This window comes from Phasianus colchicus, chromosome 7 (genome assembly GCF_987193195.1).
Source record: "Phasianus colchicus chromosome 7, bPhaCol1.hap1.1, whole genome shotgun sequence".
In the NCBI taxonomy this organism is placed as follows: Eukaryota; Metazoa; Chordata; class Aves; order Galliformes; family Phasianidae; genus Phasianus; species Phasianus colchicus.
The window spans coordinates 6,284,645-6,305,212 of NC_143442.1; the positions used below are offsets into that span (position 1 = coordinate 6,284,645).

The 20,568-nt window shown below is 40.1% G+C and overlaps 1 protein-coding gene across 1 annotated transcript; it reads left to right on the forward strand.

Moving 5' to 3' along the window:
* The first annotated feature begins 2,111 nt into the window (after window positions 1-2,111).
* Window positions 2,112-20,280, forward strand: LCT (lactase). Its single transcript, XM_090143590.1, has 17 exons — window positions 2,112-4,107; window positions 5,105-5,184; window positions 6,690-6,773; window positions 7,298-7,400; window positions 7,754-7,829; window positions 8,621-9,302; window positions 9,644-10,289; window positions 12,036-13,595; window positions 13,925-14,193; window positions 14,655-14,945; window positions 15,491-15,689; window positions 16,005-16,207; window positions 16,392-16,501; window positions 17,092-17,226; window positions 17,874-18,097; window positions 18,823-19,059; window positions 19,730-20,280. Exons 1-17 carry the CDS (start codon window positions 3,453-3,455, stop codon window positions 19,933-19,935), a joined length of 5,760 nt encoding a protein of 1,919 aa, XP_089999716.1. The 5' UTR covers window positions 2,112-3,452; the 3' UTR covers window positions 19,936-20,280.
* The last annotated feature ends 288 nt before the right edge of the window (window positions 20,281-20,568 follow it).

Genomic DNA, 20,568 nt, shown 5'->3' on the forward strand with positions numbered 1-20,568 from the left:
CAGTATGGGATTATTATGTTATTTTAGAAAAGAAATATTCAAATATTTTTAATTCTTATCAACCTGATACCAGCACCCATAAAAGATTTGTAAAAGCTCAAAGAATACCATGATATTTTAAGTACAGATAGTGTAGACTAACTGCTTCTAAGTCAGATCCAGGATGTCAGGGTGGTATAGGGAGGGATTTTTCTATGTGACCTTTTCATTAATAGTTTGTAATGAGATTAAACTGTAATTTAGGTGGAAAAATGTATATTTATATTTCTTCAGAAAGATAAAAACATATTAAATCTGAATTTCCAGCTTAAGTTTCTGCACTCCAGAATGAGGAGTTTTGTAATTTATTTGCAAATTAACTTTTCAAAGTAGAACATAAACATATTGGATCCTTTTAGCATGTTAAAAGCTACAGACAACATTTTGGTTTGTTATTTTTATTGTAATTTCAAGGCTTACCTTTTTGGTTCCAAGAATTTGTTAACAGTTTAATGTTGTACCAAACAAGAACAGAATTTGAGTTAATAGAAAAGATTGTAAGTTGATTTTGTGACCTTTGTCTCATCTGTGATTCATCTCCTGGTGAGTAAGGAAATAACAAACTCCAGTGTGAATGCTAACAGGTTTTGGGAGGAATCCAAGGGAGCAGAATACTTCTCCTAATGCACTTTTAAGAGGGAAATACTATTTCAAATGTGTAACTTTTTAAATACACCCCCTGGGATTTACGCCTTAGTCTCTTTTTCCAGTACACCATCCTGCATTTGCTGAGAATGGGAATTATCTTCCTCTTCTCCATGATGTGTCCATTTAATAGCCTTCCACATGTTTTACTGCAGAATTTCTTCATCAGGAATTCCTAGAGTTGTGCTGAAGGTGATACGATATATGGTTTTTGGACTTCCTTTTGTTAGTCTGTATTAGATTAGTAATTTATCTTATACGTAGTCCTAAATAATCTTTATTGCACTGTCAATTCGAGCCAACTGAATCAAATGCTTGCTCACTTCAACGTATTAATCTTCTAATTTTAACTAGTTTTAACTAATTTTAATTAGTGATTAAATTGGCCTCCTTGTTTTACAACCATTAAGTAAATCATATAGGCGCTGTATTATTGTTTGATACAATATTTGGAAGTTAGTTATACTATTTTTTTCTGCTGCCAGCTCTCTTAGACCCAGTTTCTCCTGAACTTTAAAAAGCCCAGAAACAGAAGAGATAGAACTAAGAATGACATGAAGCAAAGCAGGGAAGCAAGGAACTGGGTAAGCTACGTATGACAATGGAGGCCCAACAGAGACTTGTAGAAACTCCCTGTCATACCAGTGCCAATTCTGGGAGAGATTTACTTTGTATGTGTATCTGGTAGAGATCAAATGTGGACACTTAAGAGTTGCTTTGTACTTCAGTTGCATGAACATCTAGTATTCTGATACAGTAGTTTAGCTGCTACTTATGAAAAAAAGGGGAAGAAAAGTGATATTTTCCAAAAGAAAATTATTGGAAAGTCCAGGTTAGAAAGGGTCACTGCACATCTTTTTATCCAACCTCTTGTTGGCATCAGAGCCATAGATTAGATTGTCCTGCACCAAACTGAGTCTTGAATGTTCCCAGCATGGGAGATACTATTGCTTTTCTGGGTAACCTATTCCTATTTTGCCAATACCCTGTGTTACAAACCTTTCTAACTCCTGAAGCACCAGGCTTTGCTACTTAAAGGTTTTCTTTTAAAACAGAAATCCCAATCAACAAAACAAAAACTTCCCAGTTTTTGACGGTGATTTTGTTGCAAACATCTGCAGCTTTAACTGTGGAGTTGTGACCAATGCCTTTAATACAAGTACAATCATATTTTTAAAAATATCTAAATAATCAAGTGATCCTACTGTGCTTAATATAAATAGCATGAAACAAATCCAAGAGAATATTTAAACTGTCTTTTATGTTTCTAGATTGAAGCCGAAATTCCTTACAGATTTGGTAAAGAGTCTGTAGGGGACATGGATTCCCATTTTTCTTTGTTATCTGCAGAGATAAATCATTGCAGTCCAAATGTTCCTTAGTCTGACTAAGCATACTTTAAACATGGATGTTATATTTATGGAATTATAAGATTCATAAATGTTGCATGCTGTACTGTGCTATCATTGGGCACTATTTGCAGTAACATTTCTCTGCTACCTTTTTTCCCATAAACTGCATCTCAGCTAAAGCTACATTTTATTAAAAACAACTGCCCACCTGCAGCAATGATTTTCTATATTATTAATAACTCACCCTAAGGATAGGGAGATATTTGTTCTTCGTTCTACGTTCTTTCTTTCCTCCGCTCTCTTTTAGTAAGGAGGAAATGTTTTCTTCCTACTTCTTTCCCTACAATTCTGTATGCATCATATATAGAGGAGGGATATTTTTCTGGAGTTAACACTGCTGTTCTCAAAAATTAACAGCAGGTGGTGCTATATATAAAGTTCCTATTCAATCCTGTTAAATTCATTGTGGCTGGGAGGGAAAGAGTACTTACGTGCTCAAAACAGAGGCACAATGTTTCAGCAAGTTTTTTAAGGTTTCCTAAAAATATAAAATAGTCACCTGAGCATCAAACAGAGTCCAAGTACACAAATTATAGGCTTTGTATACACAGGAGGTTGTCAAATGTGAGTAAAAGCAAAAGTTCAGAGACAGTTTCTACTATAATGCAAATAATAATGAAAATATTTCTTGACAGCAATAAATTGCCCAGATGATTTCACTGATGTCTTAGACAAAAACTAGCTTTTAAGGGAGGTGAAGTGGGAGACAACTGGCTTTTCAGTATAGTTTCAATATAGTTATATAGAGTTTAGTTAGTTTAAATGTGTTCTGTATTTAGGCAGCACAGATCGTGGTTCATGATCTCAACTCTTCAATTTTGCTGTATTTGCATGTGGAACAGTAAAGTTATCTCCTTGTTGCAGCAATTTGGGTAAGAGATCTCTATGCACTCACCCTACTGACAGATAAAGTATTCTCAAGGCTGAAGGAAAGAGTACTTTGGAAAGCAATAAAATAATATTATTATTAGCATGGGGACACACACTGTTACTGCTTCTTGAATTTATGTAACAACTTTTCCAAATGGAGGTAAGATGCTGCCTTCTCAGATTTCCTTCATACACCCAAGATTTATAGCACAAACTTATCCCCTCACCTTCCTCAACTTCCTCACATGCCTCAACTGAGGCATTGGTGTCACCATCCCAGCCAAGCAGGTAATACTGCTTTTGTTGCCTTTTGCATCCAGAACATCTATTTATTTGTTCATCTATCAACTGAAAGTTCTGATTTGTTATCATTGGAGTGTCAGCTGTTTCTGGGAGCACTTATCTGTGTAACAGATAACTGCAGTTAAATATTACTCCTACTATAATATAAATAGTGTGGACACTGTTTCTGAGCGAGGTCCAGAAATGGAGCTGGTTTGTAAGACAGTTGTCTTCTTCTTGTTAGTCTCTACTAGCTTTGGGATAGATGGGGAATTAGCTCAGGACTTTGTTGCCATTGCTGGACCTCTGCCTACCACATTAGCGCACAGATTACATCTGCAGAGCCACATTCTACCCAAAGAAGCTTTGGACCCTGCTGTGTCTGAAGCCCACGATGACTTCTGTCAGCAAGATACTGTGATTTCCCAACTGCCCCAGTACTTCTTCCACCTCCGTGAGATTGGGGTAACACATTACAAAGTCTTCCTGCCATGGGCTCGCATTCTTCCTGATGGGGACGCCAAGAAGCCAGATGAAGCTCAAGTGCGATGCTACCAGGAGCTGCTCAAAATGCTGGTTGCTGCACACCTCAAGCCAGTGGTAGTTCTCCATCACAAGGGTGTTCCTGACAGTGTGGCTGTAGGCAGGAAGGTGAGCTCTTTTGCTGACCTTTTTGTGGACTATGCAGAGTTCAGTTTCTATGTTTTTGGAGGCCTGGCTGATATGTGGCTCACCTTCAGTGACCTGCCTGAGCTCCTGGGAAGCCTGCCTTACAGTGACCCCCAGCTCCATGTCCAGGCCCTGGCTGCTGCTCATGAAAGAGCTTACAGTGTTTACCATGAGAAATACTCTGTGTCAGGTAAGAACAGGGGGAAGGATTTTTGTATATGACCGTCTCACAATTTGTTACATGTGATCTCTGTGAATCTGTTAGCAATGCTTTCAGAATTACTTAGAAATATTTGACTAATGGATTTCTTCAAACACCTTATTTTGATAATTGTTCTTCAATTAATAATAATGGCATTTTACTTAAAAGGACAGCCAAAGTAGTCAGGGAGAACATAGGCAAGTATCTCTGTGTGTATACTGTCATATATTCTTTTTAAACATTAAGAAGCCTCAGGTTAATTTCAGCAGCAGAAGCTGGTACTTTAAAAATAGATGTTACCATACTTGTATCTGCTTTGTCTTTTAAGGACTCATCTATGTGCTTGTTGAGGGTCCTTATTAAAAACCAGTTAGTACCCTAGAATAACAGTAGTCTTGTACAGCTTAAATATCAAACCTTACATGTATTGGCTAGGAAAAATCCTTAATTCCTGATTAATCACCTCATTTTCAAAGCCGTCTTACATATTTCAGTGTCACTGATAATTGAAATTGCAATCGCCACTGTTCCATTTTAGGGAGGGGAAAACTTTGCCATCCAATAAAGTAGCTATCTGTCTTCAGCATGATGGGAGTCAGCTTTTTCATTAAGATATTTCCCAAGGAATACATCTTGAGAAGTCCAGGTCTGAAGAATCTGGTCCAATTTATCTACCAGCTTTCTACCCAAGGGTGGAAAACTTTGAAAATGTACTTATAAAATCCAGTGAAACAAAACTGACATGCTTTAAAATGGCATCTCTCATTTATTTCAAGTGAAATGTACTGACAAGATAAAAAAGAAAAAAACATTTGTGAAGCAAGATGGTTGCTTTTAAGATAAGGTATCTTGATAATAAAAAATGCTTTAAAATTATATGTCTTACTTGATTATAAAATACCTATAGTGAACTGATATTTTTTTTTTCATTTGTGTTTCCTGCACTACTGATAGATTGTGCTTTTGTTTTGTTTTGTTTTCCAAGGTGGAAAGCTGTCCATTGCTTTAGGAATGGATCTTATCTTGGATAGGACTTCATCTGAGTTGCTTTCAGTTTCTCTTCAGGTAACACCTTAATGAAAATTATTTCCAATTTAAATTTGATTTTGTTTCACTTGATTTTTATGCATAGGATTAAGTGATGTATTGCAAGATATATAAGAGTTTAGTTGTCCAATGTGGTACATTTTACTTTTTGATTATCTCAGTTATGTGTAGCTCTCTGATTTTAAAAATTACTTCAACATCCTTTCTTGGCTAGTAAGCACTGATTTAAAAACACAGAAACATATTTTCTCTCATATAATTGGCAGTTTTAGCAGTATACATGCTTAAATGCCAAGGTGTCTGCAAAAACTCTGCCCACTGGTTTTTTATTTGCAAGTCTATTTAATGCACAACCAAATAAAAATTACTCTATTTAAAATAACTGTTATTTAAAAAAAAATCTATTTAATTTGTTAAAGCACAGCCTGAGCTATGCTAAAAGTGGTCTAGAACAGAGATGGCACAATGTGACTAATCTCTACAAAGATGATGAATCCACTCTGTAAAGACCAAACCCCTCATTTGGGTTGGATGTCAGGGGGAAATTCTTTACAGAGAGAGTGGTGAGGTACTGGAACAGGCTGCCCAGAGAGGTTGTGGATGCCCCATCCCTAGAGGTGTTCAAGGCCAGGTTGGATGGGGCCCTGGGCAGCCTGGTCTAGTATTAAATGGGGAGGTTGCTGGCCCTGCATGTGGCAGGGGGGTTGGAGATTCATGATCTTTGAGGTCCCTTCCAACCCTGGCCATTCTGTTAGTTTTCTGTGATTTTCTGTGATTAGTTGTTCTTTTTGCCTAGAGCATGTTGATGTGGGATGCAGTGAACAAATGACAATGCAGGTGTTTGGCTCGTGTTCACAGTCCTTCCAAATTTAACAATAGGACAAATAATGAGGACAAATAAGTGTGATGTTTCAAGGATATAGGCAAGGTGTGGTTTGTAGGAGGAGGAAAGATGTACTAAAGGAGCTGACTAAACTAGAAGAAACTCTTGGACTGAAAAACAAATGGAAGGCTTATCAGTTTGTTCAATCCCAGCTTCACAACTGGTTTAATAAAAGAATACTATGAATTCCTTTGATCTGGTGGACTTCTAGCAAAGTAACATTGTAATGTGCAATGACTAAAGATTTCTGAAGTGGACTTTCCCCGAAGGATTATTGATAAGGCCACCCTGAGTCATACGGTGACAAAGGTTTCTCTATCTGATTTATCAGAGACTCTTCAGTCTTACTAATTTAAATAATCAATTGTAAATCAGGAATATTAGATGCATAAAATATTCTTACAATAATTTTTAAACTCTAGTACTTCTAAAATTTAGCTTTGTTTAGAAGGAAAGACACAAAATGCATCTTCTCATACAGCGTCCAATTTGTACTCATATTTTTCTGGGTTCCATGTAGCTTTCTGTCTTTTTACTCCAGCAGTGCCTGTATCAAACGTTTAGCAACTCTGTATATTTTAAACAGAATGCCTGCAATAATTTTCCAATAGGATGATCATTTTCCCTTTCTTGTTTCCAGGATTCAGTAGACTTCCTGTCTCTTAGTCTTCAGTACAGGTGTGGAAATGAAACAGATTTCTACCTGAAAATGAGTGAATTCCAGGTAACATTATGCACAGTGTGAAAATGAACACTGAACTTCACGGATGTGGAGTTAAAATTCTAGTAATAGAATAGAGCAGATAGAATAAATCCATCATTGTTCTTACAATTCTACTGAACCTTGTAAACCATCTGTAAAAGCTTATTTTGCAAAAAAGTAACTTAGAGGGGGTTTCATGCTAAACTTGAAGCAATAGACAATTTGTAGTAATAGACAATGAAGTTACTGTTGTAAGTCCTTCAGAACCTAGGTGCATGTGTCTGCAGAGATGAGCACAGAGATTATATGCCTTGCTCACAATTGTGTAGCATAGGCAATACTAGCCTGAAAAGAAGTATGTCAGCCTCTTTCTTAACAATTTTGCTTTGTGTATCTATAGCAGGACACTTATTCCCTATAAATCAGAGGGTGATGGCCTAGCCAGAAGTGTAGAGCAAGAAGTGGAAACTTCCCACACATCATTTTTGGAAAACCAATAAATATTTTTTTAAATATATATCTCTGTTTGAATTCTTGTTTTGCAGAATTTCTGGAAGGACATAGAAGTATTGCTCTTTAGTCTAAAGTTCCTTGATTGTGATTCCTTGGAAGAGAATCCATTCATACCAGTAGCTGCCATTGTCACTGGTAAGTGATATGTTTTGAGAAGTAGAAGAGCTCTGTAGCTGGGCTCTGGATGGGAAATTATGTAATTGTCCTTTCCAGACCATTGCTATTAGGTTAAATAATCTTACAAGTTGTGGTTTTTTGGTTTGGTTTGGTTTGGTTTGGTTTTTTTATTCTTTTTTTTTTTTTTTTTTTGCATTCTTGGGGAAAAAAACAACAACAACACAACATACTAAATCTGAGAAAAATAGCTATTAGTTATTAGAAAGAAAAAAAAACCTGAAAGCCTTGTTTCAAAAGATGTAATTGTATGTATGAGTAATGTCATTGTGACATTTAATTTGTGACTAAATCCATCTATTGTTTATTTTCAGCTATTAATAAAGAGAAGGCACGTACAATTGGATATGATGTGAATGAATTCTTGGACTTCTCATCTCGTGTTTTAAGGTACAGTTCTTTTCCCTTAAACCAGATACTGTAATAAATTGGTATCCTTTAGAACAAATATGCTAAGCAGACTTAAGACATTTCTAGTGATAAAATCACTGTTAGCTGCTTAAAGGAATGCAGGGGAATGCCTTTCTGCTGAGTCCAGCCTCTTGCTGTTACAGGCAATCTTCTAACCTGCTATTTCAGGAAATGTAACTGTCTCTCCTTCATCCTTAGTTACCCAGATTTCACCTTCAAGACAGTAATAGCAGGTATATATTCCAAGCATACTGTTCTTTTTTCATCTATATAGTATATATAAATCTTTCTCTCTCTCTCTCTCTATATATATATATAAAAAATTAAATTAAAAACATAAAATAGCAACTGTCCTATGTGAGAAGCCAATTGTGCCCACAGAGTTGTAGAGAATGTCATTGCACAGAAAGAAGCTAAGGAGTAGTGAAGCAGGATTGACTGGTTTTAGCTTATCCTGTGAAGACTTGTGAGTGTGTGAAATTGCCACACACTGCAAGGATTTTGTTTGTGTCTTTGACCTAGTTTAATGAATTTTGAAATGCATGAGATACATAGCACTTGAGGTGCTCTGTAGTTAGTTTATTGCACTTCTCCTTCATCTGCCAGCTGGATGGCAGGAGGTTGGATTGATTGGATGACAAAGTGGCTGTTCCCTAACTGGCATACGTGAGCTGAATGAGAAGCCAACAATTATTTATGCTCCTTGTCTGCAAATTCTGTGGCACTGGCATCCACCTTGAGCTTGTAACTCTTTTTTATTCTATTTTCAGCAAAACATATACTCTACAAGAGAATCCAGTTGCTGCCCCTCGCTCCTCCTATCAAACCGTTTGGGAAATGTTTGCGAACCAGTCTGAATTGGAGAGGGATACTTTCCTGCAAGATGTTTTCCCAAGTGGTTTCCTCTGGGGCACATCCACAGGTGCCTTTAATATTGAAGGAGCCTGGGCAGAGGATGGGAAAGGAGAGAGCATCTGGGATCACTTTGGGCATGGAGGTCACGTCTACATGAACCAAACAACAGATGTGGCATGTGACAGCTACCATAAAACCAGCTATGATGTTTATTTGCTAAGAGGTCTTCATCCCCAGCTGTACAAGTTTTCTATATCCTGGCCTAGAATTTTCCCTACTGGCACCAATGAAACCATCAGCATCAAGGGTGTGGATTATTATAACCAATTAATTGACAGGTTGCTAGAGGCTAACATTGAGCCCATGGTGACTCTTTTCCACTGGGACCTTCCACAGGCTCTTCAGGTTCTTGGTGGCTGGCAGAATGACAGTATCATAGATGCTTTTGCAAACTACGCAGACTTCTGCTTTGCCGCTTTTGGAGATCGGGTCAAGTTTTGGGTTACGTTCCACGAGCCTTGGGTTATCAGCTATGCTGGCTATGGCACTGGGGAGCATCCTCCAGGAATCACCGATCCAGGAATAGCATCTTACAAGGTAGGGACATAGGATCCTACAGCTGCCATTGTTTTGTTCCTCAGATTCTGCAGATTTTAACTATGCTTAAGCCTAATAAGACATCTGAGACAGTTGATTGCTTGCTGGACTTATGATACTCCCAAGAAAATGTATTACTTAAAGGATGCTAGATTTTATTTTCTGTTATGAAATCAGCCAGGTTCTTATGCTTAATCCAACCCCTGCTATACTCTGTAGCTAGGATTATTTGTTTTGTCAAGTTTTCTTGTTTCACATGGAGATGTCTTTCTCACAGGGCAGTGTTAATGCAATGTTGTGCAAAGCAGTGAGATATGAATTCCTCTGCTTTCTGCCCCTAGGTGGCTCACACAATTCTCAAGGCTCATGCTAAGGTCTGGCACCTGTATAATGACAGATACCGTTCTCAGCAGCTGGGAAGGGTAGGGCTGGTGCTGAACTCGGATTGGGCTGAACCCCAGACTCCAACCAACTCTGAGGACGTGAAAGCATCAGAGAGGTACTTGCAATTCATGCTTGGCTGGTTTGCTCACCCTGTATTTGTTAACGGTGACTACCCAGATGTCCTGAAGGCTCAGATCCAGGAAGTAAATGACCAGTGCTCCACAACAGTTGCACAGCTGCCTGTGTTTACAGAGGAGGAGAAAACCTGGGTGAAAGGAACGGCAGATTTTTTTGGCCTGTCCCATTACACTTCCCACCTGGTTAGTGCCGTGACTAATGGTACCTGCACACCTGGATATGAAAGCATTGGGAACTTCTCTTTGCATGTAGATCCTTCGTGGCCAAAGACTGCCTCTTCTTCAATCCATGTGGTCCCGTGGGGATTAAGGAGGCTGCTGAAGTTTGTGTCCCAGGAATATACAGGGGAAAAGATCCCAATTTACATAGCAGGAAATGGTGTGCCCACAGAAGCCACAGGGGATCTTATTAATGACACTCTGCGAGTGGATTATTTCCGCCGATACATCAATGAGGCTCTAAAAGGTATGCTTTTTTTTTTTTTTAAGTTAAAATGATGACAACTAGTTATTCTGTCACTTCCACAGTGATTAACTTTAAAACATCACCATTTGTAGAGTAATATAAGGTGGGCCATCTCTTATGTACAGTGTCATAAATTCCAGCCTATCTGGTGACCAGGCACGGAGCTCTCCATTCTGTCTAGGTACTGCAAGAGGTTTTTCATAGGTACAAATATAACCTAAAGCCAGTCCCTCAGTGAAAACAGTGTTTACCTACTTCAATACCTTTGAAGACAATTTGGCTAAAGGCAGGCTCTTACATGCAGAGATCTCATAGATGGGACTGAATGATGTCTTTACTGATTCCATAGATCTAACTGATAGCATCCTGCACCATTGCAAGTTAGAATTTTTAGGGAAATACTTACATCTCAATTATTTTGAGAAAGATTCAATGTATGCCTTTATCTTTGCAAACTGTATCAGCTTAACAAAAAATAATACTGGTAACTGAAGTCCTAGACAAATACAGAGATTTGAGATTTCAAATAGATATTTTAGTATGCTTTCTTCAGATGCACAAATCAATAACATCACAAAAACTTCATTATATTGAATATAATGTATTAATTATGTTGACGATCACTGCACAGCTTTTGATCCTGTTGACCTAGTTCTCAACGTGCTGATAGAAGAGCTGCAAAAAGCAGTATTTAGCATTGCTGTTTTGCCTCTGCAAAAGGAACATGGACTGCATATGGAAAGTTTACTTTTCTGGAATAAGAAAGAGAGTGCTTTACTGTAGGCAATATGAGGAAGGATGCTAGACTTGTCTCTGATGGTACTGAGCATTGTGTTCTGCAGAAATGAATTCTTCTGTGCCTAGGGATGCTAGACAAGCACTACATACATATCATGTTTCAGTTTAAGTATAGTGGTAAATATAAAAGAGCACTGTATACTTAAGCTGATGAGTTGCTGTCAATGGTTTATGGGCTGGTTTGGCCCGGTTCCATGACTAGCAGGGCGGAGGGATCCGCAGATCCGCGCCTCTGGAAAAAGGAAAACAGGGGACCCAAAATAATTGAAAACAGCGGCAACGATCTGAGGTGAAACAAACTAATTTACTAAATATAGGAACAGCAAAATATAATGAGAGAGAGAGTGTGTGCGAAAGGTGGGTAGGTCTCAGCACAACGCTGAGGTGAGAAGTGCAGTCCAGTTGAGCCGATGAAGAAAAGCAGACGGAGACGAGCAGATGGCAAAGCGCAGGCGAAGAGGAGCAGGCAAAGAAGAGAGCATCAAGTGACCTTGTTGGGAGTTACATCTCCTTGCTGACTGCAAAGCCCCCTGGGGAATGTAGCTGTTCTTCTCCTCCAGACAGGCACCCGGAACTAGAGCATCCACAGTCAAACATTACATGATGTTATGATGTGGAATACAGATAACCAAAAATCATAAAACTATGACAGTTGTTCTTGAAAACTAGGACATAGGGAAGGGAATACCCATGGCACAAGTGGGTTTTACTCAAATACTTATTTTCTGACGCGTTTTTATCACTGAGTGTTTGACTGGCTCCTATTATAGTGATTGTGGCTCTTCTTGCCAAATACTCTAATTGTTTTGTTTTCTTTTACCTAAACACAATTTGTAGATGTTTGGATGTCACCCTGTTGTCACCCTCAGCTGTGTGCTTGTGTTGTGCTTTGCTGCATTCAGAAAATGTTCTAGTGACTAACAGAGTCTTGTACTGTTTCTATGACAGCGGTAAAACTAGACGCAGTTGATGTTCAGTCATACATTGCTCGATCTCTGGTTGATGGCTTTGAAGGCCCAGGGGGCTACAGCCTAAAATTTGGGCTACATCATGTGAATTTTGAAGATAGCAACAGACCAAGGACTCCCAGGGCAAGTGCTTATTTCTATTCCAGTGTTATTGAAAACAATGGTTTCCCATCCAAAGTCTCAGACAGAAGTTCTGTGTCGGTGGTATTTGGCCTACCCACGCCATCAAAGTTGCCGAGTCTACCAGCATCAGAAGTTCCCTCCGAGTCAAAGGTTGTCTGGCAGAAGTTTTCATCCCAGACAGACTTTGAAAGAGACATGTACTTTTATGGGACGTTCCCAGAGGACTTTACATGGGGTGTGTCATCTTCTGCATACCAGATTGAGGGAGGTTGGGATGCGGATGGCAAAGGACCCAGTGTTTGGGATAACTTCACCCATGTACCAGGAAACATAAAAAACAATGACACTGGAGATATAGCTTGTAATAGCTACAATAAAGTAGAGGAAGATATTTACCTGCTGAGAGCCTTAGGGGTAAAGAACTATCGTTTCTCTCTGTCCTGGCCTCGAATTTTCCCCAACGGAAGGAACAATTCAATTAACAGCCATGGTGTTGATTACTATAACCGTCTCATTGATGGACTGGTCGCAAACAACATCACTCCAATCGTCACCCTGTATCACTGGGACCTGCCACAAGCTCTCCAGGACATTGGTGGCTGGGAGAGCAGTGAGCTCATTGAACTGTTTGACAGTTTTGCAGACTTCTGTTTCCAGACTTTTGGGGACAGGGTGAAGTTCTGGCTTACATTCAACGAACCCCAGGTTATTGCTTGGGTTAGCTATGGAACGGGGGAATTTCCACCCAATGTCAATAATCCTGGTGGTGCTCCCTATGAAGTGGCACACACCTTACTGAAAGCTCACGCCAGAGTCTACCACACATACGATGACAAATACAGAGCGAGTCAGGGAGGAGTCATTTCTCTGTGTCTCAATATTGATTGGATTGAGCCGAAGACACCAAGCAACCCCAGGGACCTAGAAGCTGCAGACAGGTACATGCAATTTTTGGTGGGGTGGTTTGCACATCCAGTTTTCAAAAATGGGGACTACCCTGAGGTCATGAAATGGAAAGTTGGAAACAGGAGTGAGCTCCAAAACCTGCCATCATCCCGCCTACCAGTTTTCACAGCTGAAGAGCGTGAGTACATCAGGGGCACAGCGGATGTTTTCTGTTTCAACACCTACACTGCCAAACTTGTAACCCATGCAACAACCCGCCTGAATCCCTTCTCTTATGAGTATGACCAGGAAATATCAACAGATGTTGACAGCTCCTGGCCCACCTCGGCTCTTGCTGGCCATCGGGCTGTGGCCTGGGGGCTGAGGAGGCTGTTGAACTGGGTCAAAGAAGAGTATGGAAATCCCCCAACGTACATCATTGAGAACGGAGTGGGGCTAAAGACCGAATCGGATGTTGATGACCACACCAGGATACTTTACTACAAAACATACATAGATGAAGCTTTAAAAGGTATGCTTTTATGTTTGCTTTTATTTTGTGTTGTATATCTCCCCTCTAGGTTTTTGTCACAGTTTTCCTCTGAGGTGTAGTTTTTAAAAGCATCTTCTGCTGTTCTTTTAATATTCTGAGTGCAATATAAACATAGTGGGTTTTTTTATGATCTCTTTTGTAGAGCCATTTGTATTCTGTATCCTCCACATGTGAAGTCTCATGGTCTTTTTCATTCAGAGATAGCTTAATGAAGCTGAAAGTGCGTATGTGTTTGCAAGTGAATTCCTTGTGGTTTGTTAAATGTGTGAAACATCACTGATGCTCTCCCACTGTTTCTGGTCTTTCAGCTTACAAGCTGGACGGTGTTAATCTGAGAGGATACAATGCTTGGTCTTTTATGGATTTCTTTGAATGGTTGAATGGTTATGAGCCAAGATTCGGATTGCACGAGGTTGATTTTAATGATCCCAACAGGCCAAGAACCCCAAGGCGCTCGGCTGTGTACTATGCAGAAATCATTCGCAATAATGGTATCCCATTGCCAAAAGAAGATGAATTTTTATATGGGGAGTTTCCAAAGAACTTTTGTTGGAGTGTAGCAACAGCTGCATATCAGGTTAGGAAACAAAGACTGACTCTTCAAACACTCATGGACAGTTAATTTGTTTTGGATGAGACATAGCTTCTACATTAGGTTTTATGATAACATAAACTGCCTTATGTAACAACTGCCTTAAATATCTCAAAGTTTTTCCCTTATAACGGCATGGTTATACCACGGAAATTGAGACAGCAGCATAGATTTCACAAGGGGAAGCAAACACTGAGCAGCAAGTTGAAGGGAAACAATACCTTTCTTTTGACACTGTACTTTGCTAATACTTCTATGCCTTGTGGCCCAAGAGACCTTACCAGTTTAGTACAGCAAAAAACGATACTGTTTCAAGGCTTAGGCTGATAAGTGAAAATGTTATGTGGTGCCGCAAAGTCTGACAGGCAGAATTCTTTCCTAGGCCAAAATGTCAATTTGGAGTTTACTGATGATTTCTCCCTTCCCTCCCCCATCTTCATTTACAGATTGAGGGAGCATGGAGAGCAGATGGGAAAGGACTTAGCATTTGGGACAAATACACTCACACTCCTTTGAAAATCAGCAATGATGATAATGGAGATGTAGCTTGTGACAGCTACCACAAGATTGAGGAGGATGTGGAAATGCTGAAACGCCTCAAGGTGTCTCACTATCGCTTTTCTATCTCCTGGTCACGTGTTCTCCCAGATGGGACCACCAGATACGTCAATGAAATGGGATTGAACTACTATGAGAGGCTAATTGATGCTCTTCTGGCAGCCAATATTACACCTCAGGTAAATCCAACAGAGGGCAGGAGTTGAGAATTATCCTGATGCTGAAAGATCAGATACCCACTTTCAGATTTGCCTGTGTGGTTCCTGTGTTGGGATTACTGGGAAGTTCTTTGTCCTTAAGAATTCCCAGGCTGTTCAAGATCCCTCAAGAACAGGTGTTGTACTGGACTGTGCTTCATCTGAGAATCAGGGTAGCTGCAGCTGTTCTTTACTGACTTGAATTCTTGCTGTCATGTGATTATTGCGGGCTTTAGTATGACTGAAAGTGAGAGACTCATCTGGACAGCTGGGCAGGCCCTAGAGTTTGAGTCAGTTCCCCTATACTAAAGGAACTGGAACACTGGCAGAATGGCATTTATCAGTGTGCAAGTGATCGCTATGGCCTCAAACCACTACAGACAGAAGGCACTCGGATTACTGCAGATTTGTATGTGTCTGTTAGAAAATTGCAGATGGAGTTGGGCTTATGCCTGCAAAGAAAGCCTTTCTCTTGTCCTTCATTCTGAAAGTAAATCAATGAGTTCTTTCATTGTCGTTCCCCACAGGTCACTCTCTATCACTGGGACCTCCCGCAGGCACTGCAGGACATTGGTGGGTGGGAGAATGATACCATAGTTCAGAGATTTAAGGAATATGCTGAGCTCCTTTTCCAGAGATTGGGAGACAAAGTGAAATTCTGGATAACCCTCAATGAACCCTACAACACTGCATATCTTGGGTACGGCTTTGGTACAGCTGCTCCAGGTAAGACTGCTGAGCACAATTTTTGAGAAGGGAAGGGGTGGGAGCTGGCCTGAACACACAACTTTCTGCTCTCTGTGCTGACAGCAGAACACGGGCAGGGGGGTGATGTGGGTTCCCCATAGCCTGCACATGACAGCTGTGCCTTCAGTAGAGTCACTGTTGCATGCATCTCAGCCCATGGCTGGGCTCAAAGGCACCAGGTACTGCATGCTTGTTCATTACTGGTGAGCAGCTCTGCATGTCCTGGCTGTTAAGCTGCGAAGGAGCAGATTGGAGCTAGGAATTGCTGCTGCAGTATCTGTGCTGTTCCTGCAGGTATCTCTGTTAGACCTGGGCGAGCCCCCTATGTGGTGGGGCACAACCTAATCAAGGCCCATGCAGAAGCCTGGCACCTCTACAATGAGACTTACCGTGCGAAACAAGGAGGGCTGATCTCTATCACCATCAACTCTGACTGGGCTGAGCCAAGGAACCCACACAAACAGGAGGATTTTGATGCTGCCAGACAATACTTACAGGTAGGGAAGAATCTGGTCACAGCTCTCTAGGCTGCTCGTAAATTTGCTGCCATAATACAGGCATTCCTGCATATGTTTGCTCATTATAGGGCCAGCTATTATATATAAAGCAGCCTACGGGGAGGAACAGTTAAATCCTTGTTTTAATCTATAATTTATCCTTCTCCCTTATTTCCTGGGTTAGTTTCTTATAGGTTGGTTTGCTCATCCCATTTTCAAAAATGGTGATTATAATGAAGTGATGAAAACGAGGATTCGGGAACGCAGCCTGGCCCAGGGTCTGAGCAGCTCCCGGTAAGACTGTAGCACACACTTGCTTTTCTTCTACTTGCTGAGCTAAAACCTGCTTTTCTGATAAGCTGTTAAGTAGGAAGAATTCTGTTGAAATGGTACTATAAAAATTTTAGTGTAGTCTCACAGAAAAACTAATTGTATATTTTTTCTCTTGCAAATTAAGTTTACTAATATAAAAGAGATTTATCCAGGCTTCTACCCTAGGGGTAACATGTTGGCAGTTCATAGTGATATAATAAATGTTATGCACTATATGTGGTGTTTTGCCTGCCTGGGGCAAATATATTTTAATTGTTCTTAAAATGATGTACTGAACTCAAGCATTGAGACTCATTCGCACCTCTGAATTATATTTGTCTTTCTCACTACTTTTAAATCTGTCACATTACCAGTGTTCTGCTAAGACTATTTTTCCTTTTTTTCTTTCTTTCTAGACACATATAAGGAAAGGAAAGCTTGTGTTTTACCCTGCCTGTGCTTTAATAACAAATTGATGGGATTTTTCCGATGTTCCTCTAGAAAGATCACAGTACCTTTTTTTGTGCTTATTATATTTTGATGGCCTTATGCCTTTTTGTTTTCTGTTGCAGACTTCCAGAATTTACAGAAAGTGAAAAGCAAAGAATTAAAGGCACATATGACTACTTTGGTCTAAATCATTATACTACAGTTTTAACATACAAGTATGAGTATTCTACTGGTATTCTATCGTATGATGCTGACAGGTAAGATATGACTGTAAATTATTGGATAAGTAAAATATGCATGCTTGGAAGTCTACGCCATCTGAGCAATGTACACTAATAGCAAATAAAGCCATGAGGCATTCATATTAAGCTGTTACAACCAGTACTAGGGAAAATAGCCCCAGCCAATACTTGTGATGCTGTGTTCAGAATAGGCCAGCTACCTTATTATGACCTGATTAAAATATGAATTGTTAAGACAGAATGAGGAAAATTAGAGCATCTAAAAATGAAGGAATCAGTCTCACAACCACTTGGTATCAACTGCATTTATCATCTTTCCTGCATCCAGTCTGTAGTTTGAAGTGGGAGAGCGTCCTGGCTTACAGATACTACTACTCCATTTGCTGTTTAAAGCCAAACAGCTAAATCACTTCATGGTTAAATTTACATTAAGTGAAACTTTTTATCTACAGGCAGAATACGACTTTAAAACAAAATATGAAAAGTGTTTTCTGGAGGTTTGTGAACACCAGCAGCTCTTCACCTCCCCCCAAGCTTGGTGCTTTTCACAGCTTGCACCTGGGTGCACTTTTCTACAGAGCTTGGTGTCAGATTTCCCAGCTGAGTAGTAATGCAGGGCTAGGCTTGGGGCTGTGCTGTGATCAGTGTGTCCTCCTCTGCAGGGGTGTTGCTTCAGTAACCGACCGCAGCTGGCTGAACTCTGGTTCCTTCTGGCTAAAGGTGACGCCCTTTGGCTTCCGAAAGCTCCTGAGGTGGATAAAGGAAGAGTACAACAACCCTCCTATTTATGTGACTGAAAATGGGATATCAGAGAGGGGAGCCATAGATTTCAATGACACTTGGCGAATACATTACCATCGGAACTACATTAACGAAGCACTGAAAGGTAAGAATGATGATTGAAATCTGCACGTCAGTCTTGTTGGGAGATGCTGCTGAGCTAAGCAAGTTGTAAGGAGCTGACAGATCACTGGCACCATGTTCCTAAGTTATACACAGATTTACTCTGCAGCCATGCTGAAAGCCTTTGGATTTTAGCAGTAACTGGCCATTGCTGGCCAAAACTTTTTGCAGGGAACAATGATACAAAGGAAGAACAAACCATGGGTTTAACAGAAATTGGATAAGGGCAGCTTATAGCTTCATAGCTGCATCTGGCAAGAGAGGGTTCCATTACTTGATGGGTTAGTGGTTAAACTAGATAGTCCTAACTACTGCTGTTTCTAAAAACTGTACCTTCTTCACAACAGACACAGAGAAAAAAACTTGTTTTACTTACAGCAGTGGTTAAGCTTGTTTGTCTGCCTTAGAGGGAGCTGACTGCCAGCTGTTCAAGTACTTGTTACTTTGTTTGAGCAGCACAGACCCCCATAAACACACTCATCCTTCTCTATTAAACCTTCACTTCTTGAATGAAAGCTTTGATTTTTTTATTACTAGCTGTAGGAACACATGAGTGGTAGGGACAGGGAGATGGTAAGATAAATGTGGCAGTAACTGCACTGCACTCTGTGCATTTCTGTAGCACCCTGTTTGCACCACTGCTGGCCTACTGGTGACCCCTGTCACCTGACTGCTCAACTAACCTGCTATGTCTGCTCCTGCTAACAGCTGTCCTGCTTGATGGTGTTGACCTGCGTGGCTACACAGCATGGACGCTGATGGACAACTTTGAGTGGGCAGTGGGCTTTGATGAAAGGTTTGGGTTCTATCACGTGAATTACACAGATCCCACGTTGCCACGGCTTCCCAAGGCCTCTGCCAGCTACTACTCACAGATCATCAGTTGCAATGGCTTTCCAGATCCTGCAACGGGCCCACATCCCTGTCTGGAAACGGAGCTTGAAGGTAAGTGGCGCAGCAGAAATTGCACTTCCACAATGTCTCATCATAAAAGACTATTTTCTCCAGTATTCTTTAAAGAGCTGGGGTAGTAAACTGCCTAATCACCAGCCTTTATTAATGAAGACATTCATGCAGAACATACTGTCGTTTCTCTTTCCAAAACCAGAATAACTAAAGATTTTATGCTAACACCTAGCTACGCATCTGTCTTCAAAACAGGCAAAAAAAGTTACTGCATTCTACTATGTTTTCCACATCCCACCCATTCAACACTCCTGCACTGCATTTTTCTTAAAAACAATTTTAACTATTTTCTAAGAAGACTTTGGAAATATTCTTTTTTGTCTTGTGATCTCTGGCCTAAGTATACTAACTGAGCAGCAACCACTTCAGTTTGGGTGTTTGAAAGGACGTTTTCTATCAGCAGTGGATATCAGGAAATACTTTTCTCTCCTCCAGTCCCAGGAGCTCACTATAAGCCCTCAGCTATACCATTACTCTGAGCTAGAGTTGTGTCAATCGCTGATCCCTGAGACTCACAGCTACTGCCAGAACACTGAAGAGCCATGCTAAAAAGCCCTGCAGAGTGAGGAAGAAGTGATGCACACATGCACAGGAAAATGTTCCTGACAAGCCATGTACTAACTATTTCTTATTGTTTTCTCATGAACAGTGATACCAGACACCACACCAGGACTGGCTGACAGCGTGCGCTTTTTGGGATTAGATTTAACATCACACAGTGCAGAAATAGCACTGTATGTGCTTTTTGCTCTTTCTGGAATTGGAGCACTGGGCCTGGCACTTATTTCATATAAATATGGAACATTATCCAAAAGATCTCATAAGCAATCATCCATGGAACTTAGTAAAATGTAAAATTTAATTCATTTGAGTATGTGGAACAGATTGAAACAGTATTTCTACTTGCTAAAATGCTTTTTTTTTTTTTTCTTTTTTTCCTTAACAAAGGAAGCCTACCAAACTGTACTCTGTAGCACTGAAAAAAGATACCTAGGGCTTATACTGCTGCAACTCAGTATCTTGCCTTGGAGGTGATTTTCAATCTTGCTGTTTGCTTAAAATATTAATTAAAAAATGCTATTTTTTTTCCAGCTACTACTAACAATTTTTTTCAAGTCAAAACTAAAATTGACTGTTCCAAGTTGTGTAAGGATTCTGAGCCTAAACCTTCATCTGCCCTCCTTCATGATCTTCCCTTGGATCCTGCTTGTCTTTCCAAGGGAGCTGAGAGCATCCCATGAAGCTCTGCTGCTGCTTAATCTTTTGAAGACAAGCTAGTGCCAACACTGGCACAAACAGGTCTAGGAGAATGTACTGTTCTATTGCAGCTACTGTGGAGGTTCCCCCCCCTTCCCCCTTTCCTTCATTTCATCTATAGTATTTTCTTAATTTTATCATGAATTATTTTTTAACAGAAGTAATAGTATTAAGCCTTTACATTTGAACAGTGCAATACTTACTGAAGTTCCTTTACAAAGAAGTCTGCAG